Consider the following 19571-nt stretch of genomic DNA (forward strand, 5'->3'; position numbering starts at 1 on the left):
GTTCTCTAATATTGGCATATCATTGAGAAAGATTGAGAGAACTATAGAACATGATCCATGTTTCAAAATATTTGATATTTTTTTAGGAGAATGAAGACACAGAGAATCATGTGTTTCCATAAGGGCCAGATAAGCCCTACAGACAGGTAGTCAAATAGGAATACAAAGAAAAGCAGAATCATTGAGAAGATTCTTAGAGACACTTAAACTGATCCTTCCAAGAGTTGGGTGATGGTAGTTTGGATTCAGTTAGAAGGAATGTGGGGATGGAGTCGTCATGATGTCATCTAGGGGTTAGTGAGTAGACCAGTCTATTTAAAATTGTTTTCAGGAATGCTGTTGCAAAGGTTGGTGTGGACGATTACATGGGACGATTACAGTGGGGAGCTGCTGAAGATGAACATGTGAAGGACATGTGGAATGCAGAATCAGTTGGGTATAGCTTGCCAAGAGACAAAAGGAGGGATGTGCAACAATATACTTAAAAATTCATCCGCTTCTCAGAGAGACCTTCTTGAGCTGGAAATATAGGCAAGAGTAGGAAGCGCGGTCTCATGAGGACTTCAGGATGGAAGCCTAGCTTTAGCTAACACTTCATAGCACTTATTATATGCCAGGCACTGTCTAAACACTTCTATAAGTTATTTTATTGTCACAACAGCCTTATGAGGTGGGTGTTATCATTGTCTTCATTTTCCAGATGAGGAAATAAATAGAAGCATGGAGAGGTTAAGTTATAAACCCAAGGTAACGTGGCCAGTGAGTGGCGGATCCAGGTGAAGCCCAGGCAGGCTGGCCCCAGAGCTTGTGCTCCTTTATCACAGCACTTTCCTCTTTCTCCAGTGAGCTCAGTGTTCGCTGAGTAGGGAAGGAACTGCTTGGAGATGAGCACTATCTGTTGTCTGACTACGCTCACAGAAAGGGCTCTTCTTTTTTGTTCTCTTTTTGAAATTGTTGTTGTTGTTAGGTGCTGTCGAGTCAATTCCGACTCATAGCAACCTTGTAGGACAGAGTAGAACTGCCCCATAGGGTTTCTAAGGAGCACCTGGTGGATTTGAACTGCAGACCATTTGGTTAGCAGCCGAGCTCTGAACCACTACACTGCCAGGGCTCCATTTTTGAAATTGAGGGGACTTTATTTTACTGACTCCTGCTTGTCTTTCAAGTGTTTGCCTTATTTTTTTGCTAATTCACATTTTACCTGTTCTAATGCATTCATCAGTCTTCTCGGGAGACTGTTTTCTCTAAATTTCTTCTCTGAAATAATCTTTTATACTTCTTATCTTTTTAATTAACTTCAACATTTATCTCTGATTTTTCCAACATAGTTGTATGTATCTAAAGTTGTATGTATTTTCCACTTAAGGAGTTGACCTGGAAGTCAAGATGAATCCATCTTATTTTCCTGCATTTTACTGGAAACATGGCAGACTCTTAAACATTGAGAAAATATCTTTGGCAAGGTGCTTTATGAAGTTTATTTCCTTATTGGTATTTCTTCCCCCACTTACTAATGCTTTAGTAAGATCAGGGTAGAGGTTTTTTAAGAAAGACCGCTTGCTAAAGTAATAAAGCTAGAAGAATATTTTGCCAACTTAAGGTGAAGTTCAAGTTGGTGGCAAAAAAGCTGAAAATGTATCCAGTCATAATAGAGAAGGAATGTCTTATAAAGTAATAAAGCTGGAAAAATAGTTTGCCAGCTTAAGATTGAGTTCAAGTTGGTGGCAAAAAAAAAGCTGAAAATGTATCTGGTCCTAATAAAAAAGGAATGTCTTATTACCAATCTGTGTTTTTACAAACAACAGTATTTTTCCATATTTTGAAACTACGTATCTTTGCCAGATTGTTAACTCTATGTAAAGAAGGGAATTCTCCTAAGATGCATTTTTATAAGTGACTGGTGAGATACATACAAAGAAATGTTTTTCCAATTCTGGCTGCTAGCTTGCTCTGTGAAGAGTTGTAAATATTTGCCACCCTAGTCAAAGAACAGGTCTTCTGTTAACTCTCAGGACCTGGCAGTGGAAAATACCACCACGCAGACCAGGGTACTTTAGCTACAAGCCTGCCAGTGACTTGTCTCTTTTCTTTTTCAGAAAAAGGAATCTTAAGTATTTGAACTGTTGAATTGAAATTTGTCCTATAATTTTTTGCTTTATTAATTTTGAAATAAAAAGGTCTAGTTTTCCTAAAATACCTTCAAACTCATTTTAATTGGAGGGAGAGTGAAAAGATGTTTTAAGATAAGGACTGTGGTGAATATGGCTTAGATTTTGTTGTTACGGGCAAGCAAAATATTTGTGCTTTCTTTTCTCAGAAGAAAAATTGGTAGATGCTAATATTGCCTGAAGAAAGAAGAGAAATAAAAACATAAGAAGGAACAGAGGAAGAAAAAGGAGAAGCTTTTTTATAGAAGCCTAAAGAATTTGAATACTAGCTGTGTTTTGTGGCTTTAACTGCTACTCATTAGAAATATCCAAGTTTTCTTAAAACAGTTTTTAATTTTCTGCTGGCCTCACTTGCCTGCCCAGTGCCCTGGCTTCTACTTCCGCTTGGGAAGATCCTGCAGCTTGAGAACCCCTGCCGATGGCTCCTAGAAGCATCAGTGTCAACAGCAGTATCCACTACAGCCATTATTCTGCCTGATTATGTAGATGTGCCAGGGGAATTAAAAATGTAAAGACAGTGAGCAGCTCCTGTAGTCTGTGACTTAAGTAGAATTTCCCTGGAAGGCTACATGTTGTATGCTGTCAGGTCAGTTCTGATTATAGCAACCCTATGTGACAGAGTAGAAGTGCCCCATGGGATTTCCTAGCTATAATCTTTATGGAGCAGATTGCCAGGTCTTTTCTCCTGTGGAGCTGCTGGTGGGTTCAAACCATCAACTTTTCAGTTAGCACACAAGTATTTAACCATTGTGCCACCAGGCCTCCTTTAGTGCTGTTTGATCCTTCTAGGAATTGAATATGAAGTTAGTTTTTGGCTATTCAATAGCTTAGAGCAAGGTAAAGGGAAGTTGAAACTAGCTGCTGTGAAGTTTGGGCATTATCTATGCAAGTCAGTCAGTTTTACTCAGATTTTTGGCCAAAGATTGTACTTGAATCTGAAGCCATCATAAATAGATGACTTTGGTTTTGGATAACTTTAGTTTTGGGAAGAAAGGTGTTTGTCAGGGGGGTAAAGAGGGTGGTTTCTGAGTGTTTGCGGCTTATCATGAAACTGTTACTGGGGAAATACCACAGAGAATGTCCTGCAAAAGGTGAGTTGTGGTATACTTACACATAAAATGGTAGCCTCTCTGTGTACATGTGTCCAGTGACCACCTCAGGGCCATATCTAGTAGTTTTGATCCTGCTTATTAGTATCTTTTTATCATTTAGCGATGCTGAACTTCCTGAGATCTCGTCTAGTCCCCATGCATCTCTAACCATTTCTCAGTTTCCTTCCAGGGTTTCTCTTCCTCTACTCAGTGCGTGGTGGTAACTCTTGACTCCCTTCTTCATTGTGACATAGTCAGCTTTCACCTACCATCTGTGCTGGAGCTCTTCACCTGGGGTCTGTGAATGGTATTCATGGGGTCAGTGAAGCCCCTGAAAGTGTATGTAAAACTTTTTTTCTGGAAAATTCATAGCTTCATTCTACTAGGATGTTCTATAATAAACTCCATAGGTCTCCCACTAATTTCTTCTTATCCTCCACACCTGTTCCTTCTGCAGTTCTCATCTATCCCATCTCCCAAACTGGAGACCTAGGCATCAGTGTCATCTTTTCCACATACCCCGCCCCACCTCCATACTTCTTGTCTCATGGCTTTCCAGGTCATCTTGGTTCTGCCTTTGAAATGGCTTTAAATTCATTCCTTTCTTTTTGTTTCCATTGTTATTGTCTCACAGTAGGCCATATCACTTCGTCTCTGAACTACCCCTAAAACCAAAATTCTCTCCCCAGTATCTAAAAGGAATATGACTTTTTAGGGTCCTTCATAATCTGTTGTTGATCTTTTTCTAGCATCATTCTTTACCCCCACTCGCACTCCCCAAATGTTCTATTTTCTATACACTTCAGACTTTTTTCTTTCTCCAAACACAGCTTGTACAGTCTTACCTTCAGCTGTATATGTATCCTGTTTCTTGTTCACCCCTCACCCATTTCTGAGCTCAGTTCATCCTTCAATGCTTGGTTAAGAGTGATACCTCTTCTTGAGGTCTCTCCTCACTCCACCAGTCAGGTTGAGATATTCCCTTATGTATAAGTGCTGTTGTAGTCACTTGCTGTTTTTTTTCCTGCCAGACTGTGAGCTCCTTGGGAATACTGCTGCCATCCTTATTTATCTGTATACTTGTATATCCAGATACTTCCTGACATATAGTAAACCAAAACCAAACCCACTGCCGTTGAGTCGATTCCGACTCGTAGCAACCCTAGAGGACAGAGTAGAACTGCCCCATAGAGTTTCCAAGGAGTGCCTGGTGGATTTGAACGGCTGACCTTTTGGTTAGCAGCTGTAGCACTTAACCACTACACCATCAGAGTTTCCCCTGACATACAATAGGTGCCCTTTAATAATTGAATGAACGCCAGTAGCATACCACTCATTGGTTGTGCTACAACTCATTTTCTGTTGTGATTACATCTATCGATGTTACTAGTTTTTGAGTTATATGAGGTCAGGGACCTTACCTTATTCCTGTTTATGTCATCAGTCCCTCACAGTACCATATAATAGATGTGTTTGAAGGAATGGACAACTATAGATTTATACTCTTGAGAGGTAAGCTGCCTGATTTTAACAATTTTCAGGAACTTTGTGAGAGACATGAAAATTGTAACTTTTTTCCTACTAGAAATCATTAGTCATTGTGCTTTAAAAAAAAAAAAAAAAAAAATCATTACTGTTGAGTTGATTCTGACTCATAGCGACCCTGTAGGACAGAGTAGAACTGGTCTATAGGGCTTCCAGGGAGCAGGTTGTAGATGTGAACTGCTGACCTTTTGGTTAACAGCTGTATCTCTTAACCAGTGTGACACCAGGGCTCCTCTTTGTGCTTACCCTTTTCTACTTTAAACAGCTTAATGATTTCCAAAGAAAATCTCAACTTAAATACTCCACAGTGCTCAACTATCCATTTTACTCTAATACTGCTGTCTTCCAGGCATTTAATCTTAGTAAGGATGGTGGTACTGCATACACCATTTCACTTTATCATTACAGAATAAGGGTGAAGAAACTGAGGTTCAGAAAGGCTGGGAAACTTGCCAAGGTCACACAGCTAGTAAGTGGTTCAGTCAGACTTCGAACCTGTGTCCATCTAAATTCAAGACCTAGGCTTTTCCCATTCAACATTGCCTGCCATTTTGCTTTAGCTACTTCAGCTCCAGTATCTGAAGATTAGCAGCGTGGTTCTAAGTCAGCTGATCACAATGATGAGGTTTCCCTTAAAGTAACATGTATACCATTTTCTCTCTGAGTTTGTGCACTAGGATTACCCTTTTATCCAGGGATTAGAGAATCCATGCTCTTGGTTGAGCACTGTGGGTTAGAACACTAATTTAAAAAAAATCAACTTCATGGGAAGTGATTTTATACTTTAATCACAATTTTTAATGGCACAGTTGTAGTTTTCAGATTGTATGATGAAAGTATTTTATTGCCTAATAGAATTTTTCTGGAAAGGGAAGTCCTGGAAATTTCCAGTTATCTGCAAATGTTTGAACTATGTGTTGCTTGTTTGGGGCATACAAAAACCAAATATATTTTATGGGAAGTGAGACGTGGTTCTTCTGTCGTTTCCCTTCCTAAAATAAGTTTCTAATGATTCAGTGATATTCCCTGAGGAAATAGGGTGATTTATAATAGGGTCCCTTTTGTTGTACTTCGGTATTGTGGGGCACGTTTGCTGGACCCAGGATTGATTTATTACCATGTGAAAAATCTGTTCGTTCCTGGGAATGAAAGATGGAAAAGGCCCACTGAGGTCCTCACATTATTGTATGAAATTGCTGAGGGACGTGGTTTGTCTGACTTTTAAATTTCTTTGCCTACTTTAAATGACTTAAGTGGAAGGGCTTCCACCATGCTGCTTTGTTCTATTGTCCACAACTTCTTGTAATCGTGAACTGGTAGTCATTCAACCTCTCACTTCTGTTCTAACAAGAAAAGAAAGCTTTCAGCAGTGGGTGGGAACAATGAGCAAAAATATGTAGACTAGAAAATAATGACAAATTTAGGCTATTTTTTGTGAGTGTCTAAACTCTGCTAAACTAGTTCATTTTATTTTTTTCCTCAGCGTTAGTCATTTCTACAACGTGTGGTGGCAATTTTAAAGTTCAGGCTATGTGGTGATTTTAGTCTTGTCTCTGTATTTCTCAGTTAAGTGAACTTTTTTCTTGTCTCTCTCATCCTTTGTCTCTTTGCTTTCCTGGGTTCTCACTGTTTTCCTTCCACCTCTCAGGTTCTCTTTTCCTCTGTTAGGCTGGTTTCTCTTCAGGCTGGTCAAGGGCACTCTGATGCCGACAGACCCAGTCCAACTGAAGTTGATGACATATTAGGCAAAGAGCTGACTGTACATACTCCTAATCACATTCTAGGCGATTAAACATTGGTCTGTTACTTGAAAGATTTGAAATTTAAATAGTTGCATCGACTTACTGTGTGTTTTAATGCAAGTAATTTAACTTTTAATATTTTATTTCTCCAAGAGTAAGAATTAATTACTGTTAACATTATATATTTTTAGATACTCCTTTTCATGCCTTTTAATGTCACACTGACAGCTTCTTTTTTCTTTAAAACGAGATTTTGTTAAGATTTTTAACACAACATTGGTGATTTTTCTAGAAGTAAGGTTATCATCATGATCATAGAAAATAGGTGCTAAGCGTACAGTCCGGGTTGTGCTGTGCTGCGCTGGCTTCTGGGTAAAGCATAGCAAACTGACCGTGCCCTTCAGGAGCTTTGATGTGGCGTTTGTGATCATAACCCCAACAAGGACGTGGGGGCCTTGATTAAATGCCTGTGTGAATTCAGCATGTGCATTATGTACAAGGGCTCTGTAGTTGTTGCAGTGGGGGCTGAAGAGTGGCCCTGGGCAAGTGTGTAAAAGGCAAATGTGGATCGTGCTGCTCACCCATGTAGCTGTGAAAGACCCTTCAGGAAGAGCGTAGGATTTCAAATTTCCGCTTCTAGTCTCGTCAGCATTCTTTGCCATGTCCTAAGCCTGGTCTTAAAAACCTCCCCATGACAGCCCTCCCACCCTCAGTTCAGTTGCACTGCGTGCTTCAGCACCAGTCCCTGCGTCCACCTGGGGGGCTCCTCCTGCTCCCCACTGCCTGCGCACCCCCACACCTGTCACTTTGCTTCTGTCTTTGTGTTACGTCCTGGGCCTGGGCATCCTCTCTGCCCCTGCATCTATCTGCCTCCAAAAAGGACACATTGATCAAGCCTAGTAGTTCTTAAACTTTTGATCTTATAAACCAATTAAAAATAAAAATTGAGGGAGAAGCAGGGCTCAACATATGAGCGCCAATTTTTTTGTTTTGTCAGAAAAGGACGTTAATACACAAGCAAAACCCGTTGTCACGTATGTCCCCGTTAGTCGGCAACTCCCTCAAGGAGGAAGGGCGTAGTCTCAGAATAAAGGGTAGCTTTTTAGAAAATTGAGTTTGGTTTTAAGTTTTTTAACGTTCAATAAATTTCCCTTATTTCTCACTTCTTTACTGAGAACCACTAAAATTTTTTATCAAAGACCAGCTTTCAGGAACCACCGGACTATCCAGTTTCTTTTTTAGTCACCCAGCCAATTTGGATGCTTTCTCATATTTTATCCTATTTTATTGTTTGTTTTATGATTAAATATTTTTTCTTCCCTTCAAAATGGCAGTTGTTTTGTCAACAGCATCTGTTGTGACATCCTTTTTTATACCGGGCATGCAGGCGATGTGAGGCCCAGGCGTTCGGAGTTGAATTGTACGTGCTGTTGGAATGGGAGAACACAGGCCTGACCATCAGGCTTCTGACGGCAAAGGAGAAGAAAAAGCCTTAGTGGTGGAAGACGTTGAGCCTGTTTATGATAAGGATTTGGGAAGTCTAAGCATAAGTGAAGTAGAACGTACACTACAAAAGACTTGGAACCAGTGCTAAACTAACTCAGGATCATATCAGTTTAAAAAGCAAATATGTGCGTGTATCTATGTATATATAACTTGGAATTTTTATAATAAAATTCTGTTTAATTTGAGCTTGATTCTTTATGACAAACCTGAGATTCTTTTTAACGATTTTTCCCATCCTTTTCAGGTTCAGGGGGGCGTTTTGAGTTACAGTATTAACGATAATTGTTCCTTCATTCTGTGCCTAGCATATCTGTAATAAAGTATCTGTTCTGGAAACACATAGGGAAGAAAGTCTGTTGACCACTTTAATTTTTGTTAGTTTGAAGGTATGCATAAGAACGAAGCAGTAAGCCAGCAGCTCCATGTTTTGCGAAAAGACGTGAAGCATTTGCAGGCGGAAGCCGCTAAGCCGCCGTCGCTGCGCGTTGTGGAAGCTGCTGTGCATGCAGAAAACTTGATTACGTAAGTTTGAGGGCTTTATACTTTAAACTACTGTTTCGCTGTTATCGATAGTGATTGTCTACGCCGCTGCATCCCCCAGACCTACCAGTTGGTACAGAGATCAAACTACGACCATTGGGCCAAACCTGGCCTATCACCTATTTCTGTAAGTAAAGTTTTTCTTGGATGACAACAATTTACATGTTGTCTGTGGCTGCTTTTATGCTGCAGTAGTGGAGTTTAGTTATGACAGGGACAGTATGGCTTGCAAAGCATAGAGTACTATCTGGCTGTTTATAAGAAACGTTTGCTAACACTTGAATTATGAGATGATGTACAGTGCATTGAAATTCAGTCATGGAGAGATTTACTGCTTAAGTTTTATGTCAAAGTTACATTTACCTAGAAGTCATCATTGTTAACTCTTAGGTTATTGAGCAAAGTTTGCAGCAGAATTGCTTGGGGGAATTAATGTCTCTCAGTTGTAGTTGCTAGCTTGAATTTGTCCACTGTGGGTTTTCTCCTGGAGCACCTGGCTTATTCTCACCATCTCCTTTCTTCCTAAAGCCCCAGGCCATACTCAGGAAAGGGGAGAGGACTCTCTGACTTTAAGGTGACTCTATATTCTGGTACCAGCAGCTACGTCAGTAGATTGGGATGGTGGGGTGGAAGGGGGCCTTGAGTCCTTTTGTGGGCCTGGGAAGGAGGAGAAGAAGATAAAATAAGAGGTTGATATTTCTTTTACCACGAAAGGAACTTAAGTGTGAGGATTAAAAAGGATATCTTTTTTCTAGAATCTTATTCTGTACAAAAATCTTTTTCCTCAGCCTCAGTCAGCTTTTTGGATTATTAAGTTTAAAGAAATCAGGGTTCTTGGTTTAAAAATATATATTATGTAAGATACGCGTGAAGTTAAATGACAAACTGTAAATTACATATAACATATGAAAATTTAAAAAGGGTAAGAATGTTAATTAGTCCTTAAATATAGCTGATGTTATTTTTCCTCCTGCAGGAGGGCATGAAATCATTACTATATATTGAAAATAAGTTGAGAGATACACACTTTCCCTGTGAAATATTTCTAAAGTAACATCTGTATAGGATTCTGAGGACTCTTAAGGTTATTGCCTATGTATATTTGTAGGGTATACAAAGAAACACTTGTGAATATGGGTTCTCTCACTGTGGACCAATACTCTTACCTCAATTTTCCCACAGGGCCTTAGTGAATGCGTATAAGTTACAGCCTACACCTGGAGTTCAGAAAGTTGGTATTGATCTTTTCTTTACTGTTGTGGATTATGTCAGCGATGAGACACAGCGTCATCCTCCTACAAGGCAGTTCTTTACGTCATGCATTGAGATCTTGGGTCAGGTAAGGTTATTCTGTGTTTTCTAGCCTCATTGTTATTGTTGTTATTAGTTACCATCAAGTCAGTTCCTACTCACAGCGACCCTATCTACAACAGAACAAGACACCACCCAATCCTATGTCATCCTCACAGTTGAGGATGTTTGAGCCCATTGTTTGGGCCGCTGTGTCAGTCCATCTTGTTGAGGGTCTTCCTCTTTTTCGCCGTCCGTCTACTTTACCAAGCGTGATGTCCTTCTCCAGGGACTGATCCTCCTGATGACATGTTCAAAGTATGTGAGACCAAGTATCACCATCCTTGCTTCCAAGGATGCTACTCTGGCTGTACTTCTTCCAAGACAGATTTGTTCGTTCTGCTGGCAGTTATAGTCAGTATTCTTCATGAACACCATAATTCATAGGCATCAATTCTTCGGTCTTCCTTATTCATTGGCCAGCTTTTGCATGCGTACGAGGTGATGGTGAATACCATGGCTTGGGTCAGGCGCGCCTGAGTCCTCAAAGTGACACTTTTGCTTTTCAACACTTTAAAAAGGTCTTTTGCAGCAGATTTACCCAGTGCAATTCATCATCTGATTTCTTGACTGCTGCTTCCATGGGCGTTGATTGTGGATCCAAGTAAAAAGAAATCCTTTAACACCTTCAGTATCTTCTGTTTATCATGATGTTGCTTTTTGGTCCAGTTGTGAGGGTTTTGGTTTTCTTTATGTTGAGGTGTAATACAAACTGAAGGCTGTAGTCTTTGATCTTTATCAGTAAGTGCTTCAAGTCCTCTTCGCCTTCAGCATGCAAGGTTGTGTCATCTGCATATCACAGGTTGATAATAAGCCTTCCTCCAATCCTGATGTCACGTTCTTCTTCATATAGTCCAGCTTCTCGGATTGTTTGCTCAGCTTACAGATTGAATAAGTATGGTGAAAGCACGTAATGTACCAAACCAAGCATATAGTGTACCCATTGCTGTCGAGTTGATTCCGTCTCATAGCGACCCTATAGGACAGAGTAGACTGCCCCATAGGGTTTCCAAGGAGCGCCTGGTGGATTTGAACTGCTGACCTTTTGGTTAGCAGCCGAACCCTTAACCACCAGGGTTTCTGGATATAGTGTATGCGTGTATAAATGTAAAGATGATGTATCCTTCCTACATATATTTATATATGCAGTAGACATTCAGAAACAGTTACATGCTGTTCTGTAAGCTGCCTTTTTCATTTAAAAATATCTTTTGAACATCATTCTCATAGCAACCATATAAGTCAGAATCGATTCGACGGCAGTGGGTTTTTGGTTTATATAGAAAACACTGGCATAAGTGTACTAGAAGGTTTTTCAAAGATTAAAATATTAGGGTAATCTGAATGTAGAAATTTGCAATGAGCCTACCACGATTACTAAATATCAAAGGCGATTCTATATAATGCCAAGAAAACAACACTTCTAGATTATAGATTTTGTGGAGATTTACTTTTAAAACACTAACTTTCATAATTAGTATATAATCATGATAACTTTGCCTTATTTTAACTCAGTTTTTTTTTTATATATGATTGTCCAAATCAGATTGGTAGAGTTTTTAATGTCACCTATGTTGGAAGTGATAGGATTATCTATGTTGATTTAGGTTTTTTTTTTTTTTTTTTTTTTGACTGTTGCATATTTTCATTTAGAAAAAGTTCTATTCACAACCCCTTAAAACCTGTTTGCTTAGATAACAGTTGTAGCGGGGAGAATTTGGTGACATTTTCCCTCCTTATTCTTTCAAGGTGTTTATCAGTGGCACTAAATCGGAGTGCAAGAAGGTACTTCAGACCATCCTGAAGAATAGAAGGCTCTGCTCTCTTCTGTCTCCTTTCTTCACTCCCAATGCTGCGCCTGCAGAGTTCATAGAGCTGTATGAGAAAGTGGTCAAGTTTCTAAGTGAGGACAATAGTGATATGATTTTCATGCTGCTAACTAAGGTAAGATGTGATTCAGCCCTGATGTTATCACTCAACTGTAGAAATGATTATAGTTTCCCACCCCATAGAAATGAGAGAAGCTCTGGAGGCCTGTTTCCAGGTTGAGCATAGGCTGACAGGCCCTTTTTACATTTTGTATGATCTTTGAACAGCCTGATCCCATAGCTTCCTCTTATGGGGACTTTACTTGTATTTTGTTATACAGTCTTACTTCGTGTAGTATAAAGAGGACCTAGCTCCAAAAAAAAAAAAAAAGACTAGCTCCCAAGTCCGCTTTAAAAACTTAATACAATTTTGATAATATTAGTAATTTGACATCCCTCTTTTGAATTTATTCTGAACTTATGCCTAACAAGTATTTGATAAAGGAGTTGCAACATATCCAAGTCTCTCATATTTAGGACCAGCTGCTTGTAAGCAAATTGTCTTTGTTTTCATTCTGAGTAGAATATTAACTCTTGTGGTCCAAGGCAGTGAGTTAAGCAGTTGAGAATTACGCAGCCTTAGCCATTTTACCTTCACTTGACACCTATGAATCAATAAATCCTGGGCATTTTTTAGGGCCTGGAGACTGTAATAAGGGACAAGATGTTTTATAGTTTGGGATCCTGGACGGCGCTATCAATACTCTGGATTTTTATTGGCTGAAATAGGTTAACTGCAGACTTAGAAACATGGCTGTTAAACTGAGACAGTTCTGTAAAAGTGGCTGCTTGTTGGTGGCACTGTGACCAGTGAAGGAGAACCACAGAGTTCTGATCCATGTCTTGTAGAGAAAATATACGGTGATTAAACTTGTTGCCATCAAGTCTATTCTGACTCATAGCGACCCTGTACTGTGATTAATGATTAGACAGATACAAATGTGTGGACCATTCAGGAACAGAATAGAATTGTAAACCAATAATGAAAGGTCAGTAATATTTTTAAATTTTACAAAAAAGCCTGCAGAACTACAGAAAATTCTACTTCTGATATCTTGGAGAGTAATATAGAGATAGAGGCATGTCATCAATCAGACTGAACGGCAGCGGGTTTGGTTTTTTTAATATTTCTTTATGTACTTGTAGATACATTTTGTTTTCAGTTTTTAAATGAAGTTTGCACAGACCTCTCTAATTAGTTTTCTAGTAGAAATAAAATTGCCTTTTGTTTCTTTTTCTTTTTAGTTCGATCTTAACCAATGGCTAAACTCCACTAAACCTCCTCTGTCTGATCGTACCAGGCTTCTGGAATCCATTCATTTGGCACTTACTGCCTGGGGCCTTGAACCAGATGAGGATATTTTGATGCCATTTAATCTTTTCTGTAAGCACTGGACTTACCTTCTTCTCTATCAGTTCCCTGACCAGTACAGTGACATTCTCAGGCTGCTGATGCAAAGTAAGTGCCTTCATTTAGTTGCGATTAACTAGATCACTGAATATTTAATATCACGTTTACCGTCCTACAGATGTCGTCCAAAGCTGTTAAAATAATACGAGTACAGGAGTTTAGAATCACTCATCCTCACCTAAAGTGCTCAGTGAACAATAACCAAAAAGTTATGATATCTAAAAATGGTCAGCTATTGACCTCGATGTTAGAATGTGCCCTAGTGGGGCAAGGTAGTGCTTAGTCTTTGGTGTTGGAGTCCACAGTCATTCACTCACCTCTTTACCTTGACTGCAGCTGTTCAGAGCTGGGGTGGGTGGGAGTAGAGGCTGCTTCCTCTGTAGACCACAGATCTGGCAAGGGAGGGAGGTTGCCCCCTTGTAATAAGTTTAATATGCCAGTTGATTTCTCTGTAGTTCCAAATAGCAGATACATTTTTCCCCCTTCCCCTTTTTGCAAATGAATTTTATCTCTGTATAAACATAGACTGTATTTATATTTGCTGAGGAAAAGGGCAACATTAAAATTTCCACATCCGCACCATGTTTGTCTTGTCCATGCTGCAGGTTTCCATAGAAGGATTGGAGGTTAGAGGAGGAATAAAAGGTGTAGGTAGGCTTTTTTTTTAAGAATTTCACTAGGCAGTAATTTTACTGAAACTTGATAAGTGAAATAGTGTTTACTTTTTTCATATTTTTATATAGTGGAAAACTATATTTTGCTTTATGCCACATCGTCGAGTTACTTCATAGAAATTGTTTAATGAATAAGTTAATAATTTCATGGAATGGGCTACCTGCAGGATCCTAAAATGTATGGTCTCTCATTTTCAAAGCACTTCAAACTTCTATCATTTTCTACAGAGGCAAGTTGCAGAGTGAGTGGAGAATGATGGTAGGGAAATGTGTTGATACAAGTTTCTATGAATATGTGCATAGCTCATTTTTGTTCTGCATTTTTAAAGTTTGATCAATTAGGTATTATGGATTATTTTCCTTGAAACCTTTCTAAGAGATTATAACTTGTTTATATAGGTAACCACTGACATGTGTTTAGCCGGAAAAGTAATTCCATAAAAGGCCTAAGAATAACAAGACTACACCTCAGATTTCATGACCTTTAGCTTCCCGGTTTTCCCTTCTATCCTTGGCCACCATATTGGTGTCCCTAGAGTTCCATCCTTTGCCCTTGCACTCTGTTTTTTTTCTCCCCAGATGAGCCCATTTTTTCTCCTAGTTTCACTCCCATTTTCTGGATGTTGACTCCCACATCTATAGCTTGAGTCAAGGCCTCTGTCTAAAGTTCCAGACCACAGTAGCTATTAGACACAGACTCTTCACTGTCGCATAGATACCACACAGGTTCCAGCTCACTCTAAGCAGGGTCACTAGGGACAAGGAAAGTCAAATGTCTAGGTTGTCAGTTGTTTAATAGGCCCTCTTTTCTTTGGTCTCTATACCACAGGTATCCTTATGAATTTGTTTTGGGTTTTTATTTAATTTCTACTTCTGTATAAAGTATACATGTTCTTTGATTCAAGTTGAAGAAGTTAAGAAAGATGCTGACTTGTTTTTTTCTGTCTATCCCGTAAGGCTCTGCTGAGCAGCTACTGAGCCCTGAGTGTTGGAAAGCCACTCTGAGAGCCCTGGGCTGCTGCCCCCCTGACTGCCAGCAGGGGGCAGCTTCTGCCGAGAGCACTGCGCTTCAAAGCTCACCAGATGTTCTCTTGTCAGACAAGCAGGTGTGTAGCTTTTGATCTGTGAAGTTTTTGTCTGCATTTCTTTTTCAGTTCCTTTGCTATTTATTTTTTAAATAATTGGAACACATTTAAAATTTATATCTAGAAAGCTGCTTTTTGTGTATTATCTTTAAGATCTCTGTTTCTAGTCAGCCCTTTGCTTTCCCATGCCCCCTTTGCCTGGATTGCCTTTCCGTCACACCATGAGTCTGGTTCTTACCCATCTGTCCAAGACCAGCCCGGGCCCTCCCCCTGTGTGAGCCACCATTGCCCGTCTGACTCTCAACCCTGAGGCCATTAGCTCCCTTGGTTGGGTTTTCGTGCAGTGTCTCACAGAGCTCTTGGTTTTACCAATTTTATCCAATACAGGTCCACATGAGAATTTATTTGAAATAATGTTTCCACTGCTTTAGAAAGGGTTTGAAACCCACTGATTTATTTTTCATATGCTATATAGCTTTGCAGCTCTTTTATAAAATCAAAGGCCTACAGTATCCCCCATCAAAGGCTAGCTTTGCAGCTCTTTTATAAAATCAAAGGCCTACAGTATCCCCCATCAAAGGCTATTGTCATACTCTGCTAAAAGTAGACATTCAGTAAGCGTGTTTTGACTCATCATTCTCTTCCAGGTAATGGAGACTATACAGTGGCTCTCAAACTTTTTTTATAAGCTTCGGTTATCCAAGTTGGACTTTAAGAGCTTTGGCTTATTCTCAAAATGGAGTCCTTACATGGCTGATGTGAAGACACTGTTGGGCTATCTTGTGAAAAGGCTGATTGACTCTGAAATGGCATGCTTGGTCCAAGACCCATCTGCCAGCAGCAAAACAGGTAATATGCTTTTAGTGTAACATGGAGCTAGGTGTTCTGACCTTCCATTAGAAGATATTTGCATAGACACATAGAGATTTAAGTCTGTGTGATCAAACTAGATACCTGAATGTCAAGAGGAAGAAAAGTTATAGTACTGGTAAACCAAAAACCAAAAACAAACCCAATGCCTTTGAGTCAGTTCTGACTCAGTGACCCTATAGGGCAGAGTAGAACTGCCCCATAGCGTTTCCAAGGAGTGCCTGGTGGATTCAAATTACTGACCCTTTGGTTAGCAGCTGTAGTTTCTAACCACTACACCACCAGGGTTTCCATAGTACAGGTGTGAACCCATGTATGTGTCTTGTCTGTATTCACTTACATGGTGGATGCTTGCAGCAGCTTGTCTCTGCCCCTCCTTTGTAAGATGTGTAGTACAGAGCAGTAGGTTTCAATCTTCAACTCTTTCTTCCTTTTATTTATCTCTCTAAGGAAAGGGTTCTGAATATTTAAGCATTTATCTTGAAAAAAACATAAAATTCTTCATGACATTGTGTTGTGATAAAAATTCTTCATTCAGAGAAATTCCATTGTAGCAAATGAAAACACAGTTTACTAGCATGTCGTTTGTATATCAGCATAGGTTTATGAGCCTACAGATAAAAGGTAGATTTTCTGTATAATGTTATCATTGATGTTGACAAAGGTTGAGCTTGTTTCTTGCCTCTAAAAATTTTGTGGTGTTTCAGTTCTGAAATCCCTACATTCAGTGATCATCCAGCTCTTTAAGCCGTGGATCCTGGTCTTAGAGGACAATGAGAGGTAAATAGTTTTTTAGCTATTCAAATGCCTTCGAAATTTACAGACTGAAAGTTCTAAAGGTGTTTTGGTAGAGGCGATGAGCTCACAGATTTACTTTTCAGTGTGGAAGCATTAGTGTAGTATGATCAGAACTCTTGTCTGGTTATTAATTTTGAAATAAAACTGGACACTATTTCCAGTTTTTTACAGTAAAGTAACTGAATGAGTTTTGGTGCCTAATTTCAAAAAACACAAACAAAAAAACAACGGATGCTACTCTCCTAAGGTCTGAGTTTTGATACCATATGACACTGTGAAATGTGAAACTAAATTTTCTCCACCGCCTCGGTTAGTTTCTGCAACAAATTGGCTATAAAATTATTGGGTGGGAATTACCCCGTTAACTTGGAATTCTAAAATCGAAAGCATTATTTCATGAACTTTTAAATATTTAGAGGTGTAGAACTGTTGTGTTTACTAAACACTGTTGTAATTTTTATAAAACCCTCGGCAAGTTCACCTAGCTTCTGACTGCATACTTTTAGGGAAAAAGAGATACACAATACAACTCACTGCCTATGGATACCTCTAAAAAACTCTAAAAAAAAAAAAAAAGTTTTTTTTTTTTAGAGGTATCCATACGCAGTGTGTTGTATTGTGTATCTCTTTTTCCCTAAAAGTATGCAGTCAGAAGCTAGGTGAACTTGCCGAGGGTTTTATAAAAACTACAACAGTGTTAGTTTTTAAGGTGTTTTCACAACCATTAATTTGATCCCGAGACTCAGAGGCCCGCAGTCGGTTAGTGCCAGAACTGGAACTAGGGCTCAGGTGTTTTGACTTGTGTCAGGACTCTTTGCATTAACTCCTGCTGCTTCAAGAGCTCCTTGAAGAATATATAAAAGGTCCTGGATCTTTGCTTTTGCTAGATGGCTATCCTTAAACAATCTTCAATCTTTGAGATATTATGGTGACTATATATAGAGTGCTGACCACAGTGAAGGCTGTCCATTTATTTGAAGGAAGAATCAATGGAATTTATTTTGATTCAGTTTTCAGGACTAGATTTCAGAAATTAAAATTTTCATATAAGGAATTTTTTTCTTTGGCTAGTTTCTTTCTGTTAATTTTTGGCTATCTTGTTAACATGAATTTGGTTTTCCCACCATGCCTTGGGTAGGGAAGACTGTTGAAGCCACCTTACAGTGTTTTTATAGGGCATTTCCATTTAACTAAGTTACACAAGAGATGAGCTCAAGGGTGTAAATTAGATGTAAAAAGATGTTAATTTGATAGTGTTTTTAGATAGCACACTCCTGAAACTTAATTGCATTGGGGAAAAAAGTAGGAGGGAGAGTAAATAAAATTACATGGTTGATGTTATAAGCCGCAGTTCACCTCCAGGAATTTATAGCCTTTGAGGTGGTGGTCTCAATGTATGTTAGAGGTACAGAATTCAGGGTGTTCTAGGACTAAGGCAGGCTCTAGACTCTGGGACCTAGAGTAATTTAAAGATGGTGCTTTCATCTCTGTGTTTTGTTTCATCTGTATGTTTTGTTTCTTTATAGCAACCAACGACATTACCCCTGGTTAGAGAGTGATGCTGTGGTGGCCTCAAGTATAGTGCAATTATTCACTGACTCTATTGACTCATTACATGAGAGTTTTAAAGGTAAGAAAATGTTACATTATATTTGTTTATTTTTCACTTTCCCCCTAAGTCATTCAGCTAATCTTTTGCTTCTGCTTTCCTACTTTGTATAATATTATTTTAGCTGGTATCCAATCATTCGTGACAGGAGAAAGGTCAGTAATACATTTTAAGGGTTATAAACTCTTAGGTTTTTTTGTGAGGTAGCTCTGAGTTCCATCAGTTATGAAAAATTTACAGCCATTCTCTTGTCTATATTGCCTGTCCGCCATGTTGAATCTCATTCTGTCCTCTATGACTCTTAATCTCTTTTTCATATTTTCTGTCTTTTTGTGCCTCATTCTGGATAATTTCTTTAGATTTTACTCTCAGGCTACTCAGTTTCTCTTCAGCTATGTCTAATCTGCTTAAAAATTATATCCATTGAATTTTTCATTTCAGTGATTGTATTTCCATTTCTAAAAGTTGTATTTGTTTTTCAAATCTACTCTGATCTTTTTTGATAGCATCTTATTACTTTGTTTTGTTTAGAATTCTGGTTTTTATTTGTTTACATTATTTAAACATGCTTGGTGGGTTTACTTTACTTTATGATCTATATCCAATAATTCCATTATACGAAGTTCTTTTTAGGGAGTGGCTTGTGTTGTTTGTTATTTTTTCAGACTCTTGTTTTTAGAGGCTCCTTTCCTTGTGTGTTTTGTAATTTTGTAATGTAAGTCCATATTTAGACTTTATCTATGAAAATTCTGTAAGGCCTATGATGAGGATGTGTACCTCCAGAGAAGATTTGCATTTGTTGCCAAGTGGAATTATTTAATTTCTTGCTTTGGGGTTTCCCACACCACATAGTTCTATGAAATCAAAACCCAAACTCACTTGCAGGCAGGCCTCAATTCTCACAGTAAGCTTTTTTTCCTTCTCTGACTCAAAGTCCAGGCTAAGACAGAGAAGTTCCCGTTTTTCCCTAGTGTGTCTTTTCAGTGAGGGCGTATTCCTTAGACGATCTTATTTGTCCACCTGTGTTGTTAAAACCTGACATAAGCAAATACTCCAGGGCAACTGTGGCTTCAGCAACAGTTTAACACTCTGGTTTCCTAGTGCCTCTTTGCTTCTGGCCTCTGGTGTTTTCTCCTACTTAGCGTACTAGCTATGCATTTTCAGAGATGTCCTATTTTACCTAGTATATAAGGCTTTATGTTGGGAGGTTTTTAAGAATATTAAACTCACCTACCCAAATTCTTTGGTAGTCTTCTAACTATTTTTCCAATCTCTAGTTTCTATTCCTTCCAAATCATTCTACTTGCTTACTAG

General features: G+C 38.9%; 1 protein-coding gene across 6 annotated transcripts in view; it reads left to right on the forward strand.

The window, feature by feature from the left end:
• EPG5 (ectopic P-granules 5 autophagy tethering factor) overlaps nucleotides 1–19571 on the forward strand; it is a 114183-nt gene that overhangs the window by 68038 nt on the left and 26574 nt on the right. For all 6 annotated transcript variants that reach the window (XM_064294577.1, XM_064294578.1, XM_064294575.1 and 3 more), the window contains 8 exons: nucleotides 8432–8574; nucleotides 9775–9931; nucleotides 11692–11886; nucleotides 13056–13269; nucleotides 14853–15001; nucleotides 15628–15829; nucleotides 16558–16630; nucleotides 18175–18278. In XM_064294577.1, the coding sequence (XP_064150647.1) occupies nucleotides 8432–8574; nucleotides 9775–9931; nucleotides 11692–11886; nucleotides 13056–13269; nucleotides 14853–15001; nucleotides 15628–15829; nucleotides 16558–16630; nucleotides 18175–18278 (1237 nt within the window). The remainder of the gene's footprint in view (nucleotides 1–8431; nucleotides 8575–9774; nucleotides 9932–11691; nucleotides 11887–13055; nucleotides 13270–14852; nucleotides 15002–15627; nucleotides 15830–16557; nucleotides 16631–18174; nucleotides 18279–19571) is intronic.

Source organism: Loxodonta africana, chromosome 11 (assembly GCF_030014295.1).
Source record: "Loxodonta africana isolate mLoxAfr1 chromosome 11, mLoxAfr1.hap2, whole genome shotgun sequence".
Classification (NCBI taxonomy): domain Eukaryota; kingdom Metazoa; phylum Chordata; class Mammalia; order Proboscidea; family Elephantidae; genus Loxodonta; species Loxodonta africana.